The 24781-nt window shown below is 44.7% G+C and overlaps 2 protein-coding genes across 2 annotated transcripts in view; one reads left to right on the forward strand and one right to left on the reverse strand.

Moving 5' to 3' along the window:
• LOC142313113 (uncharacterized) overlaps positions 1 to 24781 on the reverse strand; it is a 297964-nt gene that overhangs the window by 41164 nt on the left and 232019 nt on the right. The gene's annotated exons all lie outside the window — the stretch shown is intronic.
• On the forward strand, positions 697 to 10762 carry LOC142312439 (uncharacterized). Its single transcript, XM_075351381.1, has 3 exons — positions 697 to 914; positions 998 to 1111; positions 8678 to 10762. The coding sequence occupies exons 1-3, from the start codon at positions 782 to 784 to the stop codon at positions 9700 to 9702; spliced, it is 1272 nt and encodes a 423-aa protein (XP_075207496.1). The 5' UTR covers positions 697 to 781; the 3' UTR covers positions 9703 to 10762.

The following is a 24781-nucleotide window of genomic DNA, read 5'->3' on the forward strand; positions in this document are numbered from 1 at the left end:
TCGGCCCCTTTCTGCCCTCAGTCCTCGGACCCTTTCTGCCCTCGGTCCTCGGCCCCTTTCTGCCCTCGGTCCTCGGCCCCTTTCTGCCTTCAGTCCTCGGCCCCTTTCTGCCCTCATTCCTCAGCCCCTTTCTGCCTTCAGTCCTCGGCCCCTTTCTGCCCTCGGTCCCCGGCCCCTTTCTGCCCTCAGTCCTCGGCCCCTTTCTGCCCTCAGCCCCTTTCTGCCCTCGCTCCTCGGCCCCTTTTTTCTCCCCATTCAGTTCCCTACAATGTCGGATCTTCTCAGTGGAGATCTTCTATAGAAGAGAATTCTCCTGATTGCCCCGTGAAGGATGGATATGGACAGGGACAAGATGGCGGAAAGGATATTACACCTCACCCTAGAGATCCTCTTCCGGCTTACTGGAGAGGTGAGAGATTCTGATGACGTCACATTACATCATTCTTATCTATGGGAATAACAGATGGACAGAACTGGAGAGGTGAGGACTCTGGAAATGTCTGGAGTGAGATTTATTACTGTGTCTCTCCATAACCAGGATTACACAGTAGTGAAGAAGACCTCTAGTGAGCGCTGTCAGGCCCCTGTGTCTGAGGGATGGGGAAGACCCCTGAGCCCAATCACGGGGCCTCCACCTCACCCCCCGATACATGAGGACATCAATGACCAGAAGATCCTAGAACTCACCTACAAGATGATTGAGCTGCTGACTGGAGAGGTGACACTGCTGGGACATTATACAGTAACGCTATGAAGGGATCGGGGGTGACGGTATCATTGTATGTGTCAGGTTCCTATAAGGTGTCAGGACGTCACCGTCTATTTCTCCATGGAGGAGTGGGAGTATTTAGAAGGACACAAAGATCTGTACAAGGACGTCATGATGGAGGTTCCCCAGCCCCTCACATCACCAGGTAATAGACAGGACTAAATACACACGGCCTATAATTATCTGTATGTAAGGAATGAATTCAGTCCCTGTATGTGTCTCCTCCAGTTCTATCCAGTAAGAGGACACCACCAGAGAGATGTCCCCGTCCTCTTCTCCCACAGGACTGTAAACAAGAAGACCCCGATGTTCCTCAGGATGTGTTTCCTCCAGCTCTGTCCAGTAAGATTTCTACTCATGTACTCTCTGCACTAATTTTGTGTTTACATTTTAAGGTTTTCTGCTCTGTTTTTTTTTTTTTCAGCTATATTTTCTTTGCTTCTGCTTCTTCTGCTGTTTGTTTCTAGTCCCTTCTCTATGTCGTTATGAAGGCAACTTAAAGACCTGCAGAGGGTTCATGAATACTCTGTTTCCCTAAACATATGCCCTCGTTACAGTCAGGGCCAGCATTGGGAGGAGTCAAACTGTGCAATTTCTTAGGAACCCGTCTCTTAAGGCCACTTTACACATACAGATAAATCTTTGGCAGATCTGTGGTTGCAGTGAAATCATGGGCATATTGTTCCATTTGTACACAGCCACAAATCTGGCACTGATTGTCCACAATTTCACTGCAACCACAGATCTGCCGCAGATTTATCTGTGTGTGTAAAGTGGCCTTTACGGTCACCATCAGTTGTATTCAGAAGTTGATTGTTTAAGGACCTTTGATGAAGTCATGTGACATGATGTAACCAAAGGTCTCTTAATTGCAGGAGTCTAAAATAATTGAACAGAAGACAGGCTGGCATGCTGGACTGGCATTAGGGAAAAGGGAGAGAAAACTGGGCAATTTCACAGGGCCCCCATTTTCCTAGCGGCCCCAGTGTTTATATGCCAATTAGGACTGCTTAAGAACCTTTTTGACATCACGTCATGTGACCAAAGGTCTCTTAATTGCAGGAGTCTAAAGCTGACTGCACAGACAAAAACAAAGAACCATTGCATCCAAATAAAGGCCCGTCCTAATGAAATAAAGACAGACACCATTTTGTTGGCAGATATCGGTCACAGCTTTACTGATATATTATTATTTTACAAACTTTTCCAAACTCATTAAAACTTGTAAAACATGTTTTATAAACTTTTTCAAACTCTTTAGAACTTGTAAAACATAACTTGACTCCAGGTGAGAAGGGACACTCTACCACAGGACCAAGGACTTCCGCTCTCTCACCAGAATGCTGTTGACACATGCCAAGGAGGAGACCAGTCTCAAACTGAACTCCGACCCCCACCATTTGGAAAAAAGGCTTGCTCCAGGCCACCCTGGATCATAGATAAAATTGTATCCAGACCGATATCTGCCAAGAGCACACCATCTTGAAGCATTAACCTTCGGTTGTCACCTTCCAACTAAAATCATCGGAGCAGACAACTGCCTGCAGATGGCAACCGCCTCCAACAAGACCTGAGCCATCTCAGGCCTCGAACCCAACCACCAAGCAGTTCGACAGAGTAGAATCCAAGATTGCGACTGTTACCAGCTCTCTGCACAGCCCAAAACACGTAGAAATGGCCAACAATCCAAAAACTTTTTTTTTTTTTGTTTTTTTTTTTTTTTTATAGCAATGCCGAACCTTTAAAGAAACTAACTAAAGTAAATGTGCTATAAAATTGGTTACTTCCTGCAATAAAACGTGCGATGCATATCTGACAAAAAAGCAGAGCGCAATTTACCAATATGCACTGTATATCAGAGTCTGATAAGACCCGCCCTGGCAGCCTCAGTGGCTGCCACAATGAAAAGGAATGAGTCCCAAAGTGATCAGGGGGTGAAAAAACGGCAAGCGGTGAGGCAGCACCGAAAAAAGGAGCGGTAAACTGGTACCTAGTAAGGGGGGAACCATCCTAATAAACTAACAGTGAGGAACCAGTAGACCGACAAACAAAAATTCCATCAAACGCAAAGGGCAGGTAGGGCCAGGGGAAGGAACAGTCTAATCCCAGAATCTCTGGCCACTTGGTCAGTTTGGGCTCCTGAATGCGAATACGCATGAAGGGTCAATAAGTAGTATGGCACACAATTGAAGGCAACAAAACTATTCTTGGACAGTGTGGCGAGTTCGCTGACTCTGAGGGCCCAGAAAAGGCCAAGTTAAAGGTTGTGGACAACAGGGATATCTCCCTTGGGATTGAACAAACAGCCTGCATAGTCGATTAACTGAAGAAGCATCAGGTAAAAAATTGGGATGCCTCTTATCTATGGATTGGTGGGACTTAAACCAGCCATTAAAGGGATATGCAAATAACAAAAGATTTAGTAACGTAGAACATCCCATCAAAAATGAAACAAAATACAAATAAATGCTTCTGGGCTACAGAGGCGAAAGAACCAAAGTTATAAAGGTGCATCAAATATTGGAGGGTAACCTCCGAACAGGTAAAGTTATCAGAACCGAGGGACCAGCTACCAGCATACCTATACCTAACCACTGTTTCACGCCTATCCATAAAGTTGCCACTTTGAAGGGGGATCTGAAGTCCTAATCTCTGTCAGGAGTTGGTCCCGACAAGATCTCGCAGCGGTGTGGCAATGGCAACCCATCGGGCTGGCATTGGGTACCAGCTGAAAAATCCTGCAAACAGAAACGAGACAATCAATATGGAGCATTACTCTGAGAACCCGTAGCCCACGCTCGGATCCAAATGTGTATTGTATGCAGCGTAACAGCAAACAAAATATTACAGTTGGCTAGTGACTTGTGGCAAAACTCCACAGCAATGACAATAGGGAACGATTCTGAAAGGGAAAAATTAGCAGTAAAACAAAAAGTTAACAAGGTGAGGGCCAGGTGCCCCGGCACCACTGATTGCCAAAAACAGTGCTAAAACCATCAGAAAAAGACGCATTGGTGAGCAAAAATAAAACCTGGTTAGACACCACAGAACACATGTTGAACATGCACTCATTAAAGGTGAAAAGGAATTGAGACCAAATCAATAAGTCAGATGTAATACGTAATCCTGTGGTCAGGGTGAAGCGCCCTTCTGGTGAACACAATAATCCTGTGGTCAGGGTGAAGCGCCCCTAGTGGACAATGAGAGGCGGTGAACTGCATTTGGCGCAATGTAACTTTTCCTGTAAAGACACAAATACTTATAACTATACTATGCCTGTAATTCTAATTAGCTCGGGGTGTAATTCTGACCTCTCTAATGCTGCCGTTCAGTAATATAACATCACATAAGCAACAAAATTGTCCAACAGAATTACCAATTAGACAAAGTGAATGTATTTTCATGGTATGTAGAAAATCCCTTTAAGCTGCACCGTACAAAAACAAAACCCACACTCAATTGAAACAGGGTCTGAATCTTTCGTGCCCTACGTTTGTTTGGGGGCAAAGGGACAACAAACTTAATATCAACTGAAAAAAAAAAATGTCAAAAATTGTTTGCATTCATCGAAGTCACTAGAGCAATTAAAGAAAATCATCAAGTAGTGAGTGACAAATTTTGAGACCGTCTCACACCACCGCACCCATTGAAGAAATGAACTGAAGAGTTCAAAATAATGGAATGACATAAAGCATCCCATGGGAAGTAAAGAATCGTAATAAAAATTGCCCTACATGCAACAACCCAAACTATGGAACAGTACGGATGAACAGGTAACGGACAAAACACAGATTCGATATCAGATTAAGCAAAAGTGCACTGCGTCCGAACTCCCGTATAAGAGAAATTACACTGTAAAAAGACACAGAAATCAAAGCTTACTCAGGAGGGATACCATGATTAACAGACCCGCCGTGTGGGTGAGATACAGTAGGTGGTGTATCAATTGAAATCTACCCGGTTCCGTTCCTTTTAGCGACAATAAGGGAGCAATTAGGAAAATTAAATGGAATAAATAAAGTGAAAGAAAAATACAAAACTGATATGACCAGCCACATCCTTATTGGGATATTTGTCAAGCCACAAGGGGCATCTCTGATACCTTTACCGGGGTCGTCTGAGACATTTGTACCATTTTACCGAGGACCTTGGAAGGGGGGTGAGTGCATCTAACAGCCAAATGGCTCCGCAGCAAGCAGAACACTCGTGCTAGTATTACATAACCCAAAGAACCGGAAGTGTCAATCATTAAACAACCAACACGCTCCTGGGCGGCGCACGGCCACCATGGCTGGACCTTGTGAAGCTCCCGGCACAGTGGCCGTGGATTGAAAAGTGGTATACTGGCTTCTGTACGGTCATTAACCTAAGCCAGAAATCCATGGCTTGGACACCCAAACCAATGCCAGGGTGTAGGGGCAAGCCGATGCTGAAAATCCTCATAATACCAACTACACCCATAACCACCGTGAGTTTATAGGAACTATAAATTAGGTATTGATAAATGAACATTTCAGGACCACGGTCGGGATGTTTCTGACCCAGGACTGAAAAACCTGTAGCCAATTACTAATCGTTCTCGTGACCCTGGGTTTCTTATCATAAGTACTGGGACAAATATAAACGTGACTTAGTCGACATGATGCTATCACAGGGGGAGTATCCATCAAAACACCACTGCTGACGTGACAGCACAAGACCGCCAGGCATCCTCGAAGCGCCCGATCTCTCAAACAATGAAGATGGAGAATGCCACCTTAAGGAGCTGTAATGCCTTAATCCCCCAAGCCTCCGTGAACACACCGGATGTTGATGTGGATGCCATCTCTGTGGAATTCGCCGTAGATACACCACCGCTGACGTGGGAAGGGGCATACCTCACATCCCCGGGCTGTTCAGTAGCCGACCAATTCCTCTGTGTCCTCGTAGGCTGCACCATAGATGTTCGTGCACACTCATCAGTCACCCTCGAGACGCTTGAGCCCTCAAAAGAAATTCAAAAGGCGACTTCTACCAGATGAGTGTGAACGATGCCTCAAGCGCCTCCTGCACCGATCCGGCGAGCGACGCTGATCGTGCGGATCCGACCGATGCAAGGCTATGTGCCCACGCTGCGTTCTATCCCTACCGAAATTTCCGCAGCGATCTGAACAGCACACGTGCGCCCCAAACCGCCGCAGAAACAGTCCGTACTGAAAAGCCAATTTCATGCGCTCTGCACGCAACCCCCCCCATAGACAGAGCGGGGGCCGCATGCAGAGCACACAAAAGAGCGACATATCACTTCTTAGAACGCAGCGCCCCGGCAGTAGCCGAAGCGCTGCGCTCCAATACACCATGTGGGCATGAATTATGCACAATCTTCATAGCTTGTGCTGGGGACGCAGGACGCATGCAGCCACGCTGCGGTGCAGAACGCAGCGTAACTGCATGAAAACACGCCACGTGGGCACATAGCCCAACGCAGAGGGGAAGCGGGACCGATCACTGGTAGGACATAAGCAGGACCCCTGTGGTCTGCAAGGATTTAGACATTGTGAAAGTAGCTGTGGATGTGAAGAAGGGGACAGCTTGGGCATCAAGGGTTAATTGAGAACGTGGCAGACCATCACAGGTATGCAGCACAGGAGGGGAGTTAGGGGTGGGGGGGCCAGGGATACAGGCTGGTGAGCAGACACACTGCCCAAAACCTGCAGAAGAGGAAGTGGTGTCATTGTCCATGGCAGTATATGAGGGGTTAAAGTAATACTGCTGTGATGCTAATGCACTAGCCGTGCTGGAAGCTGCAGGGGAGATGAAGGGGGCGTGGAGCAAACTGTGCTGTGAAAACAACAGGGAGGGGGGCTGAGGGAGCAACAGTTGTGAGGTGTTTATTAAAGCCTGCCTGCCGTGCTAAAGGCAGGGACAGGAAAAACAGGGATGCACGTGGGGCAGGGGCCCGAGGGAAGCACCTAGGAGAAGAAACACTTTCCCGGCAGGTGCTGCAGCTGTCTGCAACATAGCCCCTATCTGTGACTGAGGAGAGCTGAGCTCTGCAAATAAATGAGCCAGTCATCCCTAACCTTCATGCCACGCATGGGCCTGCAGCGTCTCAAGGATGTGAAGGTCCATCGGGTTTCTCCTGCTTCCACCAGGCAGAGCTGCTCCGGATCCTGGGAAACCAGGGGAAGAGGCCGGACACCGGCCCAGACCCCAATATATAGGTAGAAATTACACCCTATAGGTGGGATTGGGAATTCGGGAGGGGCCTGGACGGGAGAGGGGGCTGGATAAAAACAGCATTGGGGTTAACCCCTTGCTGCCCAGTCTGGGGCAGTTTCATTATGCACTACACTGCCCACCAGGATGTGTCTCCTCCAGCTCTATCCAGTAAGAGAGTACTACTCATCCAGTAAGAGAGTCTACTCATGTACTTTCTGCACTAATTTTGTGTTTACATTTTTAGACTTTCTGCTCTGGGTTTTTTCAGCTGTATTTTCTTTGCTTCTGCTTCTTCTGCTGTTTGTTTCTATTGCCTTCTCTATGTTGTTATGAAGGCAACTAAAAGACCTGCAGAGGGTTCATGAATACCCTGTTTCCCTGAAAATACGACCTACACCGAAAATAAGACCTAGCATGATTTTATGGGATTTTTGGAGAATGCTTGAAATATAAGCCCTACTCCAAAAATAAGCCCTAGTTACAGTCAGAGCCAACGTTGGGAGGAGTCAAATTGCGCAATTTCACTGGAACCCCACTCTCTTAGTGACCCCATCAGTTGTATTCTAAGGTTGATTGTTTAAGGACCTTTGATGATTTCAAAGTCATGTGACATGATGTAACCAAAGGCCTCTTAATTGCAGGAGTCTAAAAGAACTGAACAAAAGACAGGCTGGCATGCAGGACTGGTATTAGGGGAAAGAGAGAGCAAACTGGACAATTTCAAAGGGCCCCCATTCTCCTAAGGGCCCCAGTGTTTATATGTCGATTTTAGGACTGCTTAAGGACGTTTTTGACAACATGTCATGTGACCAAAGATCTCTTATTTACAGAAGTCTAAAGCTGAAAAGGCGACAGGCTGGTGTCTGTGTGTGTTCACGCCAGTTTTAACCAGCTTTGCCAAAATAGGCAGAGCATGACCAGAAGAAGGGTGTGATGCCACGGCTTCTTTAATTCGTAACAAACTGTGGCATTTGCTATGCCAGAAATCTTACTCTAGTCCCTAACATCATTTTTCAGTGTCCATCTCTGGTCTTGATGAACTGGAGCCCTAATGGTTATCTGCACAGCCCGCAAGACCCTGCTACCTGCTTTTACGTCGAACCACAGGCTTGGGCAGGCTAGCAAGAGTTATTCTCCAGACATACTGGTGGTTGTTGTGTATTATTGCTGTGAGCTGTTTTGGTGTTAACCCTTTTTGTCTTTTTGTTGCTGCCTTCCTGCTCTTGCTTTTCTCCTTAGTCCCTCACTGCTTATTTCTGTGAGTTTGCAATGTGTCCCATCTGTCTTAATCTATGTTTCCATCATATTCCTGCCCCTTCCTTCCCCAGGGCTATAACATATTTGATCTGGTCAGGGGAGTAGTAAGGCATGGGACTCCGCCATGTCCAACTTCAGTGGTAATCCAGAGGTTAGGAATAGCTTAAGGTCTCCTAGCATGAGGGACAGTATAGGAGCCACCTGTCCCTGATAATCCTGCAGTCACATTGTGATAATCCATAACATTATTTACTGCAGCACATTCCAGAGAACTGGTGCTAGGAATGGGAGATTCGAATTAACGAAGATGTAGCTCTTAGATGTTGAAATTGGAAAACAGATTCAGAATACATTTTTTCCTCATTTAAATTTCTGATGTTATGGTTTAAAAAAATAAATGTACTTTTGAGATAATATCATTAAAAATAATAACATTGTGTTTATTTTTAGCAGATGACTGTATTGGTGGTTCAGATGGAAATCTAATATCTTCAGAATTTATAACAGATGATGACAGTATCACACATGATACATATGAAGAGCATGCTGCTGTCCCAGATATACCTCCAGTCCTTCCTCGGAAAGCTTTATCACATGATCTTTTCAAACAAGTCCAAAATTCCGATTTATCACAGAATTGTAAGCAAAATAAAAGTTACAGAAGTGATATGGAACATGAAACCGCTCCTACAAGGGAGAAACCCTTTTCATGCCCAGAATGTGAGAAATGTTTTGCTCGAAAATCAAACCTTATTTATCATCAAAAATATCACACAGGGGAGAAGCCATTGTCTTGTTCAGAGTGTGAGAAATCTTTTGTTCGGAAATCAGAACTTGTTAGACATCTGAAAACTCACACAGGGGAGAAGCCATTTTCATGTTCAGAGTGTGGGAAATGTTTTATTCAGAAATCAGAACTTGTTAGGCATCAGAAAAATCACACAGGGGCGAAGCCATTTTCATGTTCAGAATGTGGGAAATGTTTTAACCCTAAATCAGAACTTGTTAGGCATCAAAGAATTCACACAGGGGAGAAGCCATTTTTATGTTTAGAGTGTGGGAAATGTTTTTACGAGAAGTCACAACTTGTTAGGCATCAAAAATATCACACAGGGGAGAAGCCATTTTTATGTTCAGAATGTGGGAAATATTTTTACCAGAAATCATACCTTGTTGAGCATCAAAGATCTCACACAGGGGAGAAGCCATTTTCATGTACAGAATGTGGGAAATGTTTTATTCTAAAATCACATCTTGTTACGCATCAAAGATCTCACACAGGGGAAAAGCCATTTTCATGCCTGGAATGTGGTAAATGTTTTACTAGGAAATCATCTCTTTTTGACCATGAAATGGTTCACACAGGAGATAAACCATTTTTATGTTCTGAATGTGGGAAATGTTTTTCTCAGAAATCAGATCTTGTTAAACATGTGAAGAGGCTGCACAGGAAAGAAACCTTTTTCATGTTGTGAATAATTGAAATGTTTAAGTGGTAAATCAATTCTTGTCGACTATGAGAAAACCCACACAGTAGAGGAGCCATTCTTGTATTCAGAATTTGGCAGATATTTTTATCAATAATCAGGTCCTGTTGTGAGATGAGTCACATAGGAGAAATCATCATGATGTACCGTGATTCAATGGGTTTTATCCAAAAATCAATTGCTCCACTAAGAATTGGTCAGGGAAAGCACCATTTTCTTTCTTTTTAAACTTACTGTATTATTATGACCATAAGCCGCACCTAGGTTTTAGTGGAGGAAAATAGGGAAAAAAAATGTAGGAAAAAATGTAGTCATTACGCACTTATGGGGGAAAATGTGCTGCTAACACTGTTATGGGGGCAATATCCCCCAATTCTGTATTAGTGTCCCCCATCCTGGGCCCCTTTCAGTTATATATGTCGATCATTCTGGTGCATATGTCATTCTTCCTGGTAAATATGTTCCCTATATTTGTCCTATCCTGGTGTATATGGCTCGCATCCTGGTATATATGGCCCTCATCCTGGGCTCATCCTGGTATATATGATCCCTATCCTGGTATATATGGCTCTCATCCTGGTATATATGGCAATCATCATGGTATATATGGCCTTCATCCTGGGCTCATCCTCGTGTATATGATCCCCCATCCTGGGCCCATTCTGGAATATATCTTTTATCCTCGTATATATGTTCCTCATCTTGGTATTTACAGGTTAAAATGGGCCCCCTTACTTCTTGGGATGCAGGTTGCACCAATGATGTGTCTGCTTCTGCTGTCATCCTGGTATATATATCCCTCATCACGCTGCAGACATTAAAAAAAATGATTATACTCATCATCCCTCTGCTCCCCCAGTGTGCGGTCTCGTCTTTGACGGCAAGTGAATTCAGTGTGGAAGCGGCGCATCGCATGACGTCACTGCCATGCACCTGCAGTTACACGCGTATATCAGCTCCCGAAATATTCACTGCTCCCCATACCTGGGATTATGGACTTGGGGAGTAGTGAATATTCATTCTCTAATAGCAGACACACGTGATCACCCAGCTGCAGCATTAACCCCTTTACGACCGCCGATACGCCTTTTAACGGCGGCATATTAGGGTACTTTTTCCGATCCGCCGCTTTTTAACGGCGGTCGGAAAAAAGGGTCTAGCGCCCCCCAGAGTCAGAAAATTTCCGGGGTCTCAGCTGCCGGGGGTAGCTGAGACCCTGGAGATCATGATTCGGGCCGGTTTTTCCGGTCCCCAGTCACGTGATGACCGGTATACACCGTATACCGATCATCAAGTTATAGTAAATGACCGCGCCGGTAAAAAATGATTTATCTCCCATCTGGCATGATCAAACATGCCAGATGGGAGATAAATCTTTTTCCCGGTTCCCTCCGGTCCCCTCGGTGTCCCCAAAGTGCCCCCCCGACCCCCAACCCCCTCCCGAAAATCCAAGATGGCCGCGCGCACCGGTGATCACAGCAGCGCGCCGGCCGCATTTACACTGTTCCTATGGTTTCTGTCGTATGTGCCATAACACATACGACAGAAACCTGCTCCCCAGGCCCCGCCGGGTCCCCCCCTAACCCCCCTCTGGTGTTCCCCGGTGTCCCCCGGTGTCATACATACCGCTGATCCCCCGCGGCCCCCTCCTCCGGCTCCTTCTCAGCAGACTCCGGTCACATGTGCAGAGCGCGGCTGTCAGCTTCCTGTGTTCAGGACGCTGGCTGCTGCTGCTGCTGCTTGCACACTGCAGCTGTGACCCAGGGAGAGTGGGTGCAGATTATTTGCACCCACTCTCCTCAAATGGAGGGTCTGCCCTACTAGAAAATGGGGGATACGTTCCCTGAACGTGTCCCCCATATTCTAGAAGGTCCAGAGTCGACGTGGGACGTCCAAATGGATTATAGTGGATTTTTTTTTTCTTTTCAATAAATTGGTCAATCAGGGAATGTTTTGGGGAGTGTTTTTTCAAATAAATTTTTTTTTGTTGTCAATTTTTTTTTTTATTACTGTCAATTAGTTATGTCGGGTATCTGATAGACGCCGTGACATAACTAATTGCTGGGCTTGATGCCAGGTGACATTACACATCTGGTATCAACCCCATTCATTACCCCGTTAGCCAACGCACCAGGGCGCGGGATGAGCTGGGGCGAAGCGCCAGAATTGGCGCATCTAATGGATGCGCCACTTCTGGGGCGGCTGCGGCCTGCTATTTTTAGGCTGGGAAGAGTCCAATAACCATGGCTCTTCCCATCCTGAGAATACCAGACCCCAGCTGTCAGCTTCACCTTGGCTGGTGATCTAATTTGGGGGGACCCCACGTTTTGTTTTTTTTTTTTTAATTATTTATTTATAAATAATTAAAAAAAAAAAACAGCTTGGGGAGCCCTCCAAATTGATCACCAGACAAGATGAAGCTGTCAGCTGTGGTTTGCAGGCTACAGCTGTCTGCTTTACCCTAGCTGGCTATCAAAAATAGGGGGGACCCCACGTCATTTATTTTAATTCTTTTTTTTTTTTTGGGCTAAATACAAGGCTAGGCATCCTTTAGTGTCACATGAAAGGCACTAAAGGGCGCCAGCTTAGAATATGAAGGGGGTGGGACGTTATATATGTTTGACATCTATCCATTCATCCATTGTAGCATTTTACGCTGTGTGCCCACAATCAGGGTTTGCAACGTTTTGGGCGCAGAGTGTTTTCCCTGCGTCCATAACGCTGCGTTGTGCAGTAGAAGCACAGTGGCAGGATTTTTAGAAATCCCGTGCCCACTGTGTTTCTTTTCTCCGCAGCATAAATCGACCTGTGGCGCAGCTTCCCGAGCCTCAGCATGTCAATTTATGCTGCGGAGATGAGTGTTCTCTGCAGGTAGAATAGAACTAAAGTCCACAGCAGCCTGAACCCAAATCGTGGGCATGGGCAGCTGCGTTCTCCCGTGGACAACACTCACATTTCTGCAGGAGGCTGACACTGGGTACTAGACGCCGTGTCGCTGGATCATGGCCACATAGCCTAAAGGCTACTTTACACGCTGCGATATCGGTCCCGATATCGCTAGCGTGGGTACCCGCCCCCATCTGTTGTGCGACACGGGCAAATCGCTGCCCGTGCCGCACAACATCGCGCAGACGCGTCACACATACTTACCTGCCCGGCGACGTCGCTGTGACCGGCGAACCGCCTCCTTTCTAAGGGGGCGGTCCGTGTGGCGTCACAGTGACGTCACTGAGCGGCCGCCCAATAGAAGCGGAGGGGCGGAGATGAGTGGCCGGAACATCCCGCCCACCTCCTTCCTTCCTCATAGCGGCCGGGAGGCAGGTAAGGAGAGGTTCCTCGTTCCTGCGGCGTCACACATAGCGATGTGTGCTGCCGCAGGAGCGACGAAGTACATCGTTACTGCTGCAGTAATGATAATCGAGAATGGACCCCCATGTCACCGATGAGCGATTTTGCAACATTTTTGTGAAAAAAATGAAAATTTCAATATGGCAACCTAAGCTTATCAAATTCTGTGAAGTATTCGTGGATTCAAAATGCTCAATATACACCTAGATTAAAGCCTTGAGGGGTCTTATTTCCAGAATGGGGTCACTTGTGGGGGACCTCCACTGCTTAGGCACCTCAGGGGCTCTCCTAATGCAACATGGCGTCCGCTAATGATTCCAACCAATTGTGCAGTCAAATTGCACTCCTTCCCTTCTGAGCCCTGTAGTGTGCCCAAACAGTTGATTTCCACCACATACAAGATATCAACAAACTCAGGAGAAATTGCGCAATAAATTTCATGGTGATTTTTTTCCTGTTACCCTTGTGAAAAAAAAAGCTACCTGGTTGAAGTAACAATTTTGTGGTAAAATTTTATTTTTTTATTTTCATGGCTCAACGTTATAAACTTCTGTAAAGCTCCTGGGGGTTCAGGGTACTCACCAAACATCTAGATAAATTCCTTGAGGGGCCTAGTTTCCAATATGGGGTCACTTGTGGTGTTTTTTTGCTGTTTACGTACCTTAGGGGTCCTCCAAATGCGACATGGTGCCCGCAATCTTTTTCAGCCAAATTTCCTTTCCAAAATTCAAATATTGCTCCTTCCGTTCCAAGCCCTCCCATTTCTCCAAACAAAGGTTTCAGACCACAAGTGAGGTATCACCGCGCTCATAAAAAAGTGGGTAACAAACATTGGGGTCAAATTTTTGGAATTACCTCTTGAAAAAGTGAAAAAATTGATGCTAAAGCAACATTTTTGAGAAAAAAATGAAAATTTTCAATGTGACAACGTAACGTTATCAAAATCTGTGAAGTACCTGTGGATCCAAAATGCTCACTATACCCCTAGATAGAAGCCTTAAGGGGTCTAGTTTTCAAAATGGTGTCACTTGTGAGGGGTTTCTGCTGTTTAGGTACCTTAGCGGACATGTAAATGCAACATGGTGCCCGCAATCTATTTCAGCCAAATTTGCTTTCCAAAATTCAAATATTGCTCCTTCTGTTCCGAGCCCTCCCATTTGTCCAAACAAAGGTTTCTGACCACATGTGGGGTATTGGCGCGTTCATAAGAAAGTGGGTAACAAGTTTTGGGGTTCATTTTGTTGTGTTATTTCTTCTAAAAATGAATAAATTTGGGGTAGAGCAACATTTTAGGTAAAATTTTATTTTTTGCTTTTTTTCATTCCACTTTTCTTTAGTTCCTGTGAAGCACCTGAAGGGTTAATAAACTTCTTGGATGTGGTTTTGAGTACTTTGAGGGGTGCTGTTTTGAGAATGGTGTCACTTTTGGGTATTTTCTGTCACCCAGGCCTCTCAAAGTCACTTCAAATGTGATGTGGTCCCTAAAAAAATGGTTTTGTGAATTTTGTTGAAAAAATGGGAAATTGCAGATGAACTTTGACCCCTTCTAACTTCCTAACCCCAAAACATTTTGTTTCAGAAATTGCGCTAATGTAAAGTAGACATGTGGGAAATGTTATTTATTAACTGTTTTGTGTGACATAACTCTCTGGGTTAAGGGCATAAAAATTAAAAGTTTGAAAATTGCAAAATTTTCAAAATTTTCATCAAATTTCCGATTTTTTCACAAATAAAAGCAAAAAATATCGTTCTAAATTTATAACTATCGTGAAGTACAATATGTCACGAAAAAACAATGTCAGAATCACCGGGATCCGTTGAAGCGTTCCAGAGTTATGACCTCATAAAGTGACACTGGTCAAAATTGCAAAAAATGGCCCGGTCATTAAGTACAAAACTGGCTTCGTCCTTAAGGGGTTAAGTTGGCGGCTGGGTGATCATGTGTGCATGCTATTAAAGAGGATGAATATTCACTGCTCCCCACACACAATTCTACCCACCCCTCGATGCCAGCTTCAGTGCTCAGAGGTAGACGCGATTATGGGAGTGAGGAGCAGTGAATTTTGAAGAGTGAGTATTGAAGTATATCACATTGTATATAATTGCATTTCAAAACTTGTTGTTTTGTTAATAAATACTTATAAATATATATTCTTCATGCCTGTCTTTCTGTTGTTTAGATGTGATGATTTTGCCTCAGAACCTCTGGAGTTGAGGCAGAGCTGTAGACATTTGACACAAAAATAGTGAGGGGAGAATTGAATCACACTGTATCTTAGTGTCACGCTAGGTACGGGGAAGTACCAAGCGCACGGAGGAAGGGAATGGAAGGGAAACCCTGTGTCTAGGAAGATGATGACCCCTGACTAAACCTACTGCTGGTCCCTGAGGTCCCTCATTACCCGAAATAGGTTTTGCACCTATGCGCCAAGCCGGATACCTGACCCTAGGTATCCCTAATGCTGGGCCCTAAATAGGGAACAGATGGGATGAGCTCTTTGTCAACCCCACTAAAGAACTATAGAAGACACAAGGGGGACACAAGGAAATGCATGATCTACTTATCATTAATGTCTCAGGAAGGAGTTCAGCAGAGCTTTCAGCAACAACACCACAGAGGAGAACAAGCCATCTGCTTGCAACCTCGGTTGGAAAGAACTGAAAATATCACCAGCACAATCCAAAGGAAGGAATGGGAATTTAAACACAAAGGGAATACTGATAATCAACAGGTGGGTGGAAGTCGAGCTCCTGCTGGGTCCAAAAGGGAGAGAGATAAATCCAGCAGGAATGCATTCTGTACGGACACTGTGACTATTGATGGCAAGAAACCATATGACTGTCTGTCACCCGTGACACCTAGCTATGTGGAAGTTATTAAGACATTCCGGTCCCAATTCATCACACTTTTATACCAAGAAAGGTCACACAAACTTTGAAAAGTCTCACATACTTGGCTTAACTCAGAGTCGGTGAAGAGCAAGTAACATGTATGATACCTCTGCTGGGGTTTTCGGAATTAATGGGGTTCTGTCACCAAGTGTTTAACTCATAATTAAACGGCATAATAATATAAAGACAGGGACTCTGATTCCAATGATGTGTCACTTACTGGGTTGCTTGCTGTAGTTTTGATAAAACACTGTATTACCGCTAGGGAATTATCACTAGAGAACTTGTAAACCTGCTGCCATGAAAACAGAGAAGATCCAGCACTCGTGTTCAATATATATAAAACTTGACTTTTATTTATATTCCATTAAAAATCCAATATCAATCACATCCAGGATATAAAATCCCCATGAATGATGACATGTGGTGATGGTACGCGTTTCGAGCTGACACCCTCTTAATCTCAATCCAAGTAAATGGATATTTAGCACCAGTGAGGATTAATTACTAAAACTTAGCTTTTATTAATGCTCCTTAAAATTCAAAATACAATTATAAAATACACTTAGGATCACCCTGCAGGTTGCCAAGGTGCATATTCACATGCTATAATAAACAACCCTTGGAGCAACACCAATAGGGGATAACAGTTATGTGTAATGCAAGTATCAAATACTGTCATATACAGGGCATCATGGAGATATTGGACAGAGGTCCCGTTATCTCAATGCCAAAAAATGGAGAACTATCTCCTCAAAGACAGTCAGATATAAACTATCCCCTTTTACAGGGATTGCTTACACATAATAAGGTATAAAACTTAGAAAGATCTCACCCATTTGGAGGATCTTCAGACGTTTGGTACGGCAGTTCGTCTTTTGGAGGGGTCACAGAGGGGCCTGTGGTCCAGGCTGGATATAGCTCGCCCTAAACCCCTTTGTCTCCCGTCCTTACAAGGACGGTCCACATCTGAACCTGTGTCCTTGCAAAAAGTTGTCCCACATGCCTCCCGCCTCCCGACGCGTTTCGTCACTTTTTGTGACTCCTCAGGGGTCCAAGCATGAAAGATCATGTAGTGGGTCAAAGAGTGGTGTGTGACCTGCAGAGTCCAAACACCAAATGCTGCCAACCGTACGGTTGGCAGCATTTGGTGTTTGGACTCTGCAGGTCACACACCACTCTTTGACCCACTACATGATCTTTCATGCTTGGACCCCTGAGGAGTCACAAAAAGTGACGAAACGCGTCGGGAGGCGGGAGGCATGTGGGACAACTTTTTGCAAGGACACAGGTTCAGATGTGGACCGTCCTTGTAAGGACGGGAGACAAAGGGGTTTAGGGCGAGCTATATCCAGCCTGGACCACAGGCCCCTCTGTGACCCCTCCAAAAGACGAACTGCCGTACCAAACGTCTGAAGATCCTCCAAATGGGTGAGATCTTTCTAAGTTTTATACCTTATTATGTGTAAGCAATCCCTGTAAAAGGGGATAGTTTATATCTGACTGTCTTTGAGGAGATAGTTCTCCATTTTTTGGCATTGAGATAACGGGACCTCTGTCCAATATCTCCATGATGCCCTGTATATGACAGTATTTGATACTTGCATTACACATAACTGTTATCCCCTATTGGTGTTGCTCCAAGGGTTGTTTATTATAGCATGTGAATATGCACCTTGGCTACCTGCAGGGTGATCCTAAGTGTATTTTATAATTGTATTTTGAATTTTAAGGAGCATTAATAAAAGCTAAGTTTTAGTAATTAATCCTCACTGGTGCTAAATATCCAATTGCATGTGAGTATTGTCCCCCAGAAACACCAACTGGTGATTTCTTGCTTTATTCTTCTCAATCCAAGTAAACCTGCTGCCATGTATTCTCGTTCTCCATAAGCTCTGTATGACCCCACCCCACCCCTGATTGGCAGCTTTCTGTCTATGCTTATTGTACACAGCTGCCAATCAGTGATGTGGGTGGGGTTATACACAAGAGCATTTCAAGAACTGGTAGATCTTAAGCAGATAAAACTGATTTTTATCAAAACTTCAGCAAGCAGCCAAGTAAGTGACACATCGCTGGAATAAGGGTTTCTTATACAGGTCGATTGGACACACGTTACAAGTAGCTTTGTTCCTCTTAATCTATAAATCACATCCTGAAGCCATACACTATTAATTTTATATATTTAATCTGAAAAGTAAGCAGTGTTTACCTCAGGGGTGGGGAACCTCAGGCCCGCGGGAAGCATGCGGCCCGTCATGACCTTTTCTGTGGCCCCCCGGGCAGATTGCGGGGGACAGCAGTGTTCAAGCCGCCACTGCTGTCTTGCAGTCCACAGGCCCTTTAAATCCCCACATGCTCTGCTTCTGCATACCAGTGGGTTCTCCCGCTGTCCAGTGCCAGCTTGCTCAGGACTTATTTTGTGGGCAGGTTTAGCGCTCTGCGCTTCCATCCCACAGCAGCTTCATAGCTTCCAGCGGCGTGTGCCCGCCCTCTGGTGGTGTGCCCGCCCTCCGGTGCTGTGAGTCTGGCGCTGCTGTGTGTCCAGCGCCTGCCCTCTGCTGCTGTGTGCCCCGTCCAGTGCTTTGTGTCCCGCCCCCCCAGTTCTGTGTACCATCCTCCCCTCAGAGTTGCGTGCAACCCTCAATGCTGTGTATCCCCCCCAGGTTTGTGTCCCCCCAGTGATGTCAGGGCTCCTCAAGAGCTGTGTGCAGCCCCCCAGTGATGTCTGTGCTCCCCCCAGTAATGTCTGTGCTCCCCCCAGTGATTTCTGTGCCTTCCCCCCCAGTGATGTCTGTGCCCTCCCCCCAGTGATGTCTGTGCCCTCCCCCCAGTGATGTCTGTGCCCTCCCCAGCAATGTCTGTGCTCCCCCCAGTAATGTCTGTGCTCCCCCCAGTAATGTCTGTGCTCCCCCCAGTAATGTCTGTGCTCTCCCCAGTGATGTCTGTGCTCTCCCCAGTGATGTCTGTGCTCTCCCCAGTGATGTCTGTGCTCTCCCCAGTGATGTCTGTGCCCTCCCCAGTGATGTCTGTGCTCTCCCCAGTGATGTCTGTGCCATTCCCAGTAATTTCAAATATATAGGTGTACGGCACTCCTGGGGTTATGATTGGTGCTCAGATAGGGTCCAACTCCGTATTCATATAGAAAGAAGAATCCGGCACTCAATATTGTGGCAGAAAAAAGATGATCCCTTTAATTGGTATAATGTCAATATCATCGACATTTCGGTCTATATGAACTTCCTCATATATACACTGTCAAAACGTGCTGGACACAAAGAAAACAGATAATCAGCTGTAAAATGCTGTGCAGAGCAGGTGAGGGATCTGAGATGGGAAAGAGGCACAATGGTGAATACATTATGTTAAAAAGTATAAGCCAACCATGAATAATCAGGAGTCACTGGAGGGAAAACATCTGACCAGGTGGAGAAAGTGAATACTGCACGCCTGCGGATAGCGGTGTCGCTGTGGTGAATGGCGTGACTGAGCTGTGATAGGGCGGGCTTTTTAAACCTCCAAGTGAGCGGTGATAGGTGCCGCGGGACCGGAAGTGACGCGGATCCTAATGGCAGCGCGCATATACATCTCGCTGAATTTTCTTTTTTTTTTTAAAAAAAAAGATAGGTGCAAAATATATATATATATATATATATATATATAAAATTTTCAATATTATATAAACAAATACATAGGTATACTAATGGATAAAATGTATTATCTTTAGTTAAAAGCTAGAAACTCAATGTCATTGTTTAATCCATAAGGTTTAAGAGTATTTAATTCAAATATCCATTGGCTTTCTGCTCTCGACATTTTTTAATAACCCCCCCTCTCCAGTCTTCCATTATTTTTTGGATCCCCCAAACTTGTGAACCAGAGAAGGATCCTCCATGTGTTTTCATATAATGTATAGAGAGGGGGTGTTTAGTACACTTTTTCTTCACATTTCTAATATGTTTTTATTTACAAATACAAATCGATATATATATATATATATATATATATATGGGGTCAAAAATTATCTCAAAGAATATTGAAAACCCCAGAATTATAAAATTATCCTTTATTATAACAAAGCTAAAATTGACTCACAGACACAATAAACACATTCAATGTCTCATCTGGGTTCAGCCAGTTAGGGGTTAAGTGAACAAATAGCAGTGCACAATTTATAAAGATATTCACATTATAGATATTAGAGGGTTTGTGTACAATTCATACTAATATTCGATTTTTGCCCTCCAAACCCCTGCTAAGCTCACTGCCAATCAATGGTATAGGAGCTGACTATAGAGACAAAAAGATTTTTCGTCTCTATGTCCAGTTCCAACCTTTACCCAGTTATAGACCTATAATGTATAACCACAGATATCCAGATATCACCCCTACTAACCCCTATTGATGTTTTCATTGACTGCTATTCAATATCCATATCACAGTCTTAATTAAAAAAAAAAAAACACAGAGGAAAAGCAGGGATGATCTTCAAAATTGGGTGCACCCTGGAATACCTTCAGGTTATTCCCAACAGAACCAAAACCCAACATATAGTGCAAACCCATCCATTGAACTGTTGATTTAAATATCGTGCACACCATGAAATGCCAAAAGAGGTCACTCCGTACAGGACAGAGACTTAATATCGGCCTAAGACCGTCATCTGAACTGTTAACTTAGAAAAATTTCCATAGTAAAACAAACACACACATATATGCCACAGATGGTATAAAATAAAAAGTCCAATAACCACAACTTGTTCCTTGATAGGATTCTTGATAGATGAATAATTTATCACACATCCACTGGAAATTATTCTGAAGGGAAATATTTTATGAATATCCTTCTTCACAGAGGTAGTTGATTTCAGAAGCGTGATATGTCGCAGGTTCCTTCTGGTAATGGTTAGACACTCTGTGCTTGATAGCTTCACACTCTTTAGGATACAATTTACTCCTTACACCTCGACGCATTTCCCCTCTTGTATGATAAAACCAAAGGGTTCATCAGGAGGTTTTATTGATCCATGAGTTTAATATCAATATTCAGTATGGATCTAGAAAAGGGAGAGAGAAATATATACAGTCTCTCAATAAAGATGAAACATACTTATTATTATTATTATTATTATTATTTATTATTATAGCGCCATTTATTCCATGGCGCTTTACAAGTGAAAGAGGGTATACGTACAACAATCATTAACGGTACAAGACAGACTGGTATAGGAGGAGAGAGGACCCTGCCCGCGAGGGCTCACAGTCTACAGGGAATGGGTGATGGTACAATAGGTGAGGACAGAGCTGGTTGCGCAGTGGTCTACTGGGCTGAGGGCTATTGTAGGTTGTAGGCTTGTTGGAAGAGGTGGGTCTTGAGGTTCCTCTTGAAGCTTTCCACGGGCGTGGAGAGTCTGATGTGCTGAGGTAGAGCATTCCAGAGTATGGGGGATGCACGGGAGAAATCTTGTACACGATTGTGGGAAGAGGAGATAAGAGAGGAGCAGAGAAGGAGATCTTGTGAGGATCTAAGGTTGCGTGCAGGTAGGTACTGGGAGACTAGGTCACAGATGTAGGGAGGAGACAGGTTGTGCATGGCTTTGTATGTCATGGTTAATGTTTTGAACTGGAGTCGTTGGGCGATGGGAAGCCAGTGAAGGGATTGGCAGAGTGGCGAGGCTGGGGAGTAGCAAGGGGAGAGGTGGATTAAGCGGGCTGCAGAGTTTAGGATAGATTGGAGGGGTGCAAGAGTGTTGGAAGGGAGGCCAGAGAGCAGGAGGTTGCAGTAGTCGAGGCGGGAGATGATGAGGGCATGCACTAATGTTTTTGCAGATTCTTGGTTAAGAAAAGCACGGATCCGGGAGATATTTTTGAGTTGTAATCGGCATGAGGTGAAGAGGGCTTGGATGTGTGGCTTGAAGGATAGAGCAGAGTCGAGGGTCACTCCAAGGCAACGAGCTTGTGAGACTGGGGTGAGTGAGCAACCATCAAGTGTGATGGAAAGGCTTGTTGGAGGAGATGAGTGAGGAGGAGGAAAGACAATAAACTCTGTTTTGTCCATGTTAAGTTTTAGGAATCGCGCCGAGAAGAAGGATGAAATAGCAGACAGACATTGCGGAATTTTGGTTAGTAGGGAGGTAATGTCAGGTCCAGAGAGGTAGATCTGTGTGTCATCGGCATAGAGATGATACTGGAAGCCGTGGGACTCTATGAGCTGTCCCAAGCCGAAGGTATAGATGGAGAACAGCAGGGGTCCAAGAACTGAGCCTTGAGGGACACCGACAGATAGGGGGCGAGATGAGGAAGTGGTGTGAGAATGGGAGACGCTGAAAGTTCGGTCGGTTAGGTATGAGGAGATCCAAGATAGGGCCAAGTCTGTGATGCCCAGAGATGAGAGAATCTGTAGTAGGAGGGAATGGTCTACTGTGTCGAAGGCAGAGGACAGGTCCAGGAGGAGGAGGACAGAGTAGTGTCACTTCTTAATATATACATAAGAAGACTAATCCATTAAGGTCTTTAGCTATATAAAGCTATAAAATAGTCCCACTATTTTAGTGTTTAGGGAAAAAGATAGAAATTCCTGAAAATCAGGATAGTCCCCAAACCATTAGATACTGTGATTATCCCACTTCACATATATAAATGATCACTTCACCATTATAGGTCTACTCCATATAAAATAAAATGGAGAGCCCAAAGATACATATATATATACCACTGTCGCCCCAAAACTACATAGGATAAACCCAGTCAGCTGATTCCAAATACACAAACAAGTACAACCAATGTCACTTACCCCAAACACCTCAGATAAAGTGACCCCTGAACTATCGATGTAGTGGTCCTATCCGGCACTCTACACTTTATCTGAGGTGTTTGGGGTAAGTGGCATTGGTTGTACTTGTTTGTGTATTTGGAATCAGCTGACTGGGTTTATCCTATGTAGTTTTGGGGCGACAGTGGTATATATATATGTATCTTTGGGCTCTCCATTTTATTTTATATGGAGTAGACCTATAATGGTGAAGTGATCATTTATATATGTGAAGTGGGATAATCACAGTATCTAATGGTTTGGGGACTATCCTGATTTTCAGGAATTTCTATCTTTTTCCCTAAACACTAAAATAGTGGGACTATTTTATAGCTTTATATAGCTAAAGACCTTAATGGATTAGTCTTCTTATGTATATATTAAGAAGTATGTTTCATCTATACTGAGAGACTGTATATATTTCTCTCTCCCTTTTCTAGATCCATATTGAATATTGATATTAAACTCATGGATCAATAAAACCTCCTGATGAACCCTTTGGTTTTATCATACAAGAGGGGAAACGCGTCGGGGTGTAAGGAGTAAATTGTATCCTAAAGAGTGTGAAGCTATCAAGCACAGAGTGTCTAACCATTACCAGAAGGAACCTGCGACATATCACGCTTCTGAAATCTACCTCTGTGAAGAAGGATATTTTTAAAAATATTTCCCTTCAGAATAATTTCCAGTGGATGTGTGATAAATTATTCATCTATCAAGAATCCTATCAAGGAACAAGGTGTGGTTATTGGACTTTTTATTTTATACCATCTGTGGCATATATGTGTGTGTTTGTTTTACTATGGAAATTTTTCTAAGTTAACAGTTCAGATGACGGTCTTAAGGCCCCGTCACACTAAGCAACATCGCTAGCAACATCGCTGGTAACGAACAACTTTTGTGACGTTGCTAGCGATGTCGCTGTGTGTGACATCCAGCAACAACCTGGCCCCTGCTGTGAGGTCGCTGGTTGTTGCTGAATGTCCTGGGCCATTTTTTAGTTGTTGCTGTCCCGCTGTGAAGCACAGATCGCTGTGTGTGACAGCGAGACAGCAACAACTAAATGTGCAGGCAGCAGGAGCCGGCTTCTGCGGAGGCTGGTAACCAATGTAAACATCGGGTAACCAAGAAGCCCTGTCCTTGGTTACCCGATATTTACCTTTGATACCAGCCTCCCCCGCTCTCACTGCCTATGCTGCCGGCTCCTGCTCTGTGCACATTTAGCTGCAGGACACATCGGGTTAATTAACCTGATGTGTGCTGTAAGTAGGAGAGCAGGGAGCCAGCGCTAAGCAGTGTGCGCTGCTCCCTGCTCTGTGCACATTTAGCTGCAGCATACATCGGGTAATTAACCCGATGTGTGCTGTAAGCAGGAGAGCAGGGAGCCAGCGCTAAGCATTGTGCGCTGCTCCCTGCTCTGTGCACATGTAGCTGCAGCACACATCAGGTAATTAACCCGATGTGTGCTGTAGCTAGGAGAGCAGGGAGCCAGCGCTCAGTGTGCGCTGCTCCCTGCTCTCTGCACGTGTAGCTCCGTGCGGTGGTAACCAAGGTAAATATCGGGTTGGTTACCGATATTTACCTTAGTTACCAAGCGCAGCATCTTCCACGCGGCGCTGGGGGCTGGTCACTGGTTGCTGGTGAGCTCACCAGCAACTCGTGTAGCCACGCTCCAGTGATCCCTGCCAGGTCAGGTTGCTGGTGGGATCGCTGGAGCGTCGCAGTGTGACATCTCACCAGCAACCTCCTAGCAACTTACCAGCGATCCCTATCGTTGTTGGGATCGCTGGTAAGTTGCTTAGTGTGACGGTACCTTTACAGATAGCACCCTTATTACACTGAGTGTTATTAGGTCTTCATATGGTAGGTGCTATCAAATTCCCCAAATTATTAGCCTTTCTATACACAAATTTTGGATAAAGAGGGATTAATTCCTCATTTTATCTTCCTTTAATAAACTCTAATACTTTTTTATTACAAAAAAAATAAGAAAGCCAGCTAAACTCAAAATAGCATG

Source organism: Anomaloglossus baeobatrachus, chromosome 5, assembly GCF_048569485.1.
Source record: "Anomaloglossus baeobatrachus isolate aAnoBae1 chromosome 5, aAnoBae1.hap1, whole genome shotgun sequence".
NCBI lineage: Eukaryota > Metazoa > Chordata > Amphibia > Anura > Aromobatidae > Anomaloglossus > Anomaloglossus baeobatrachus.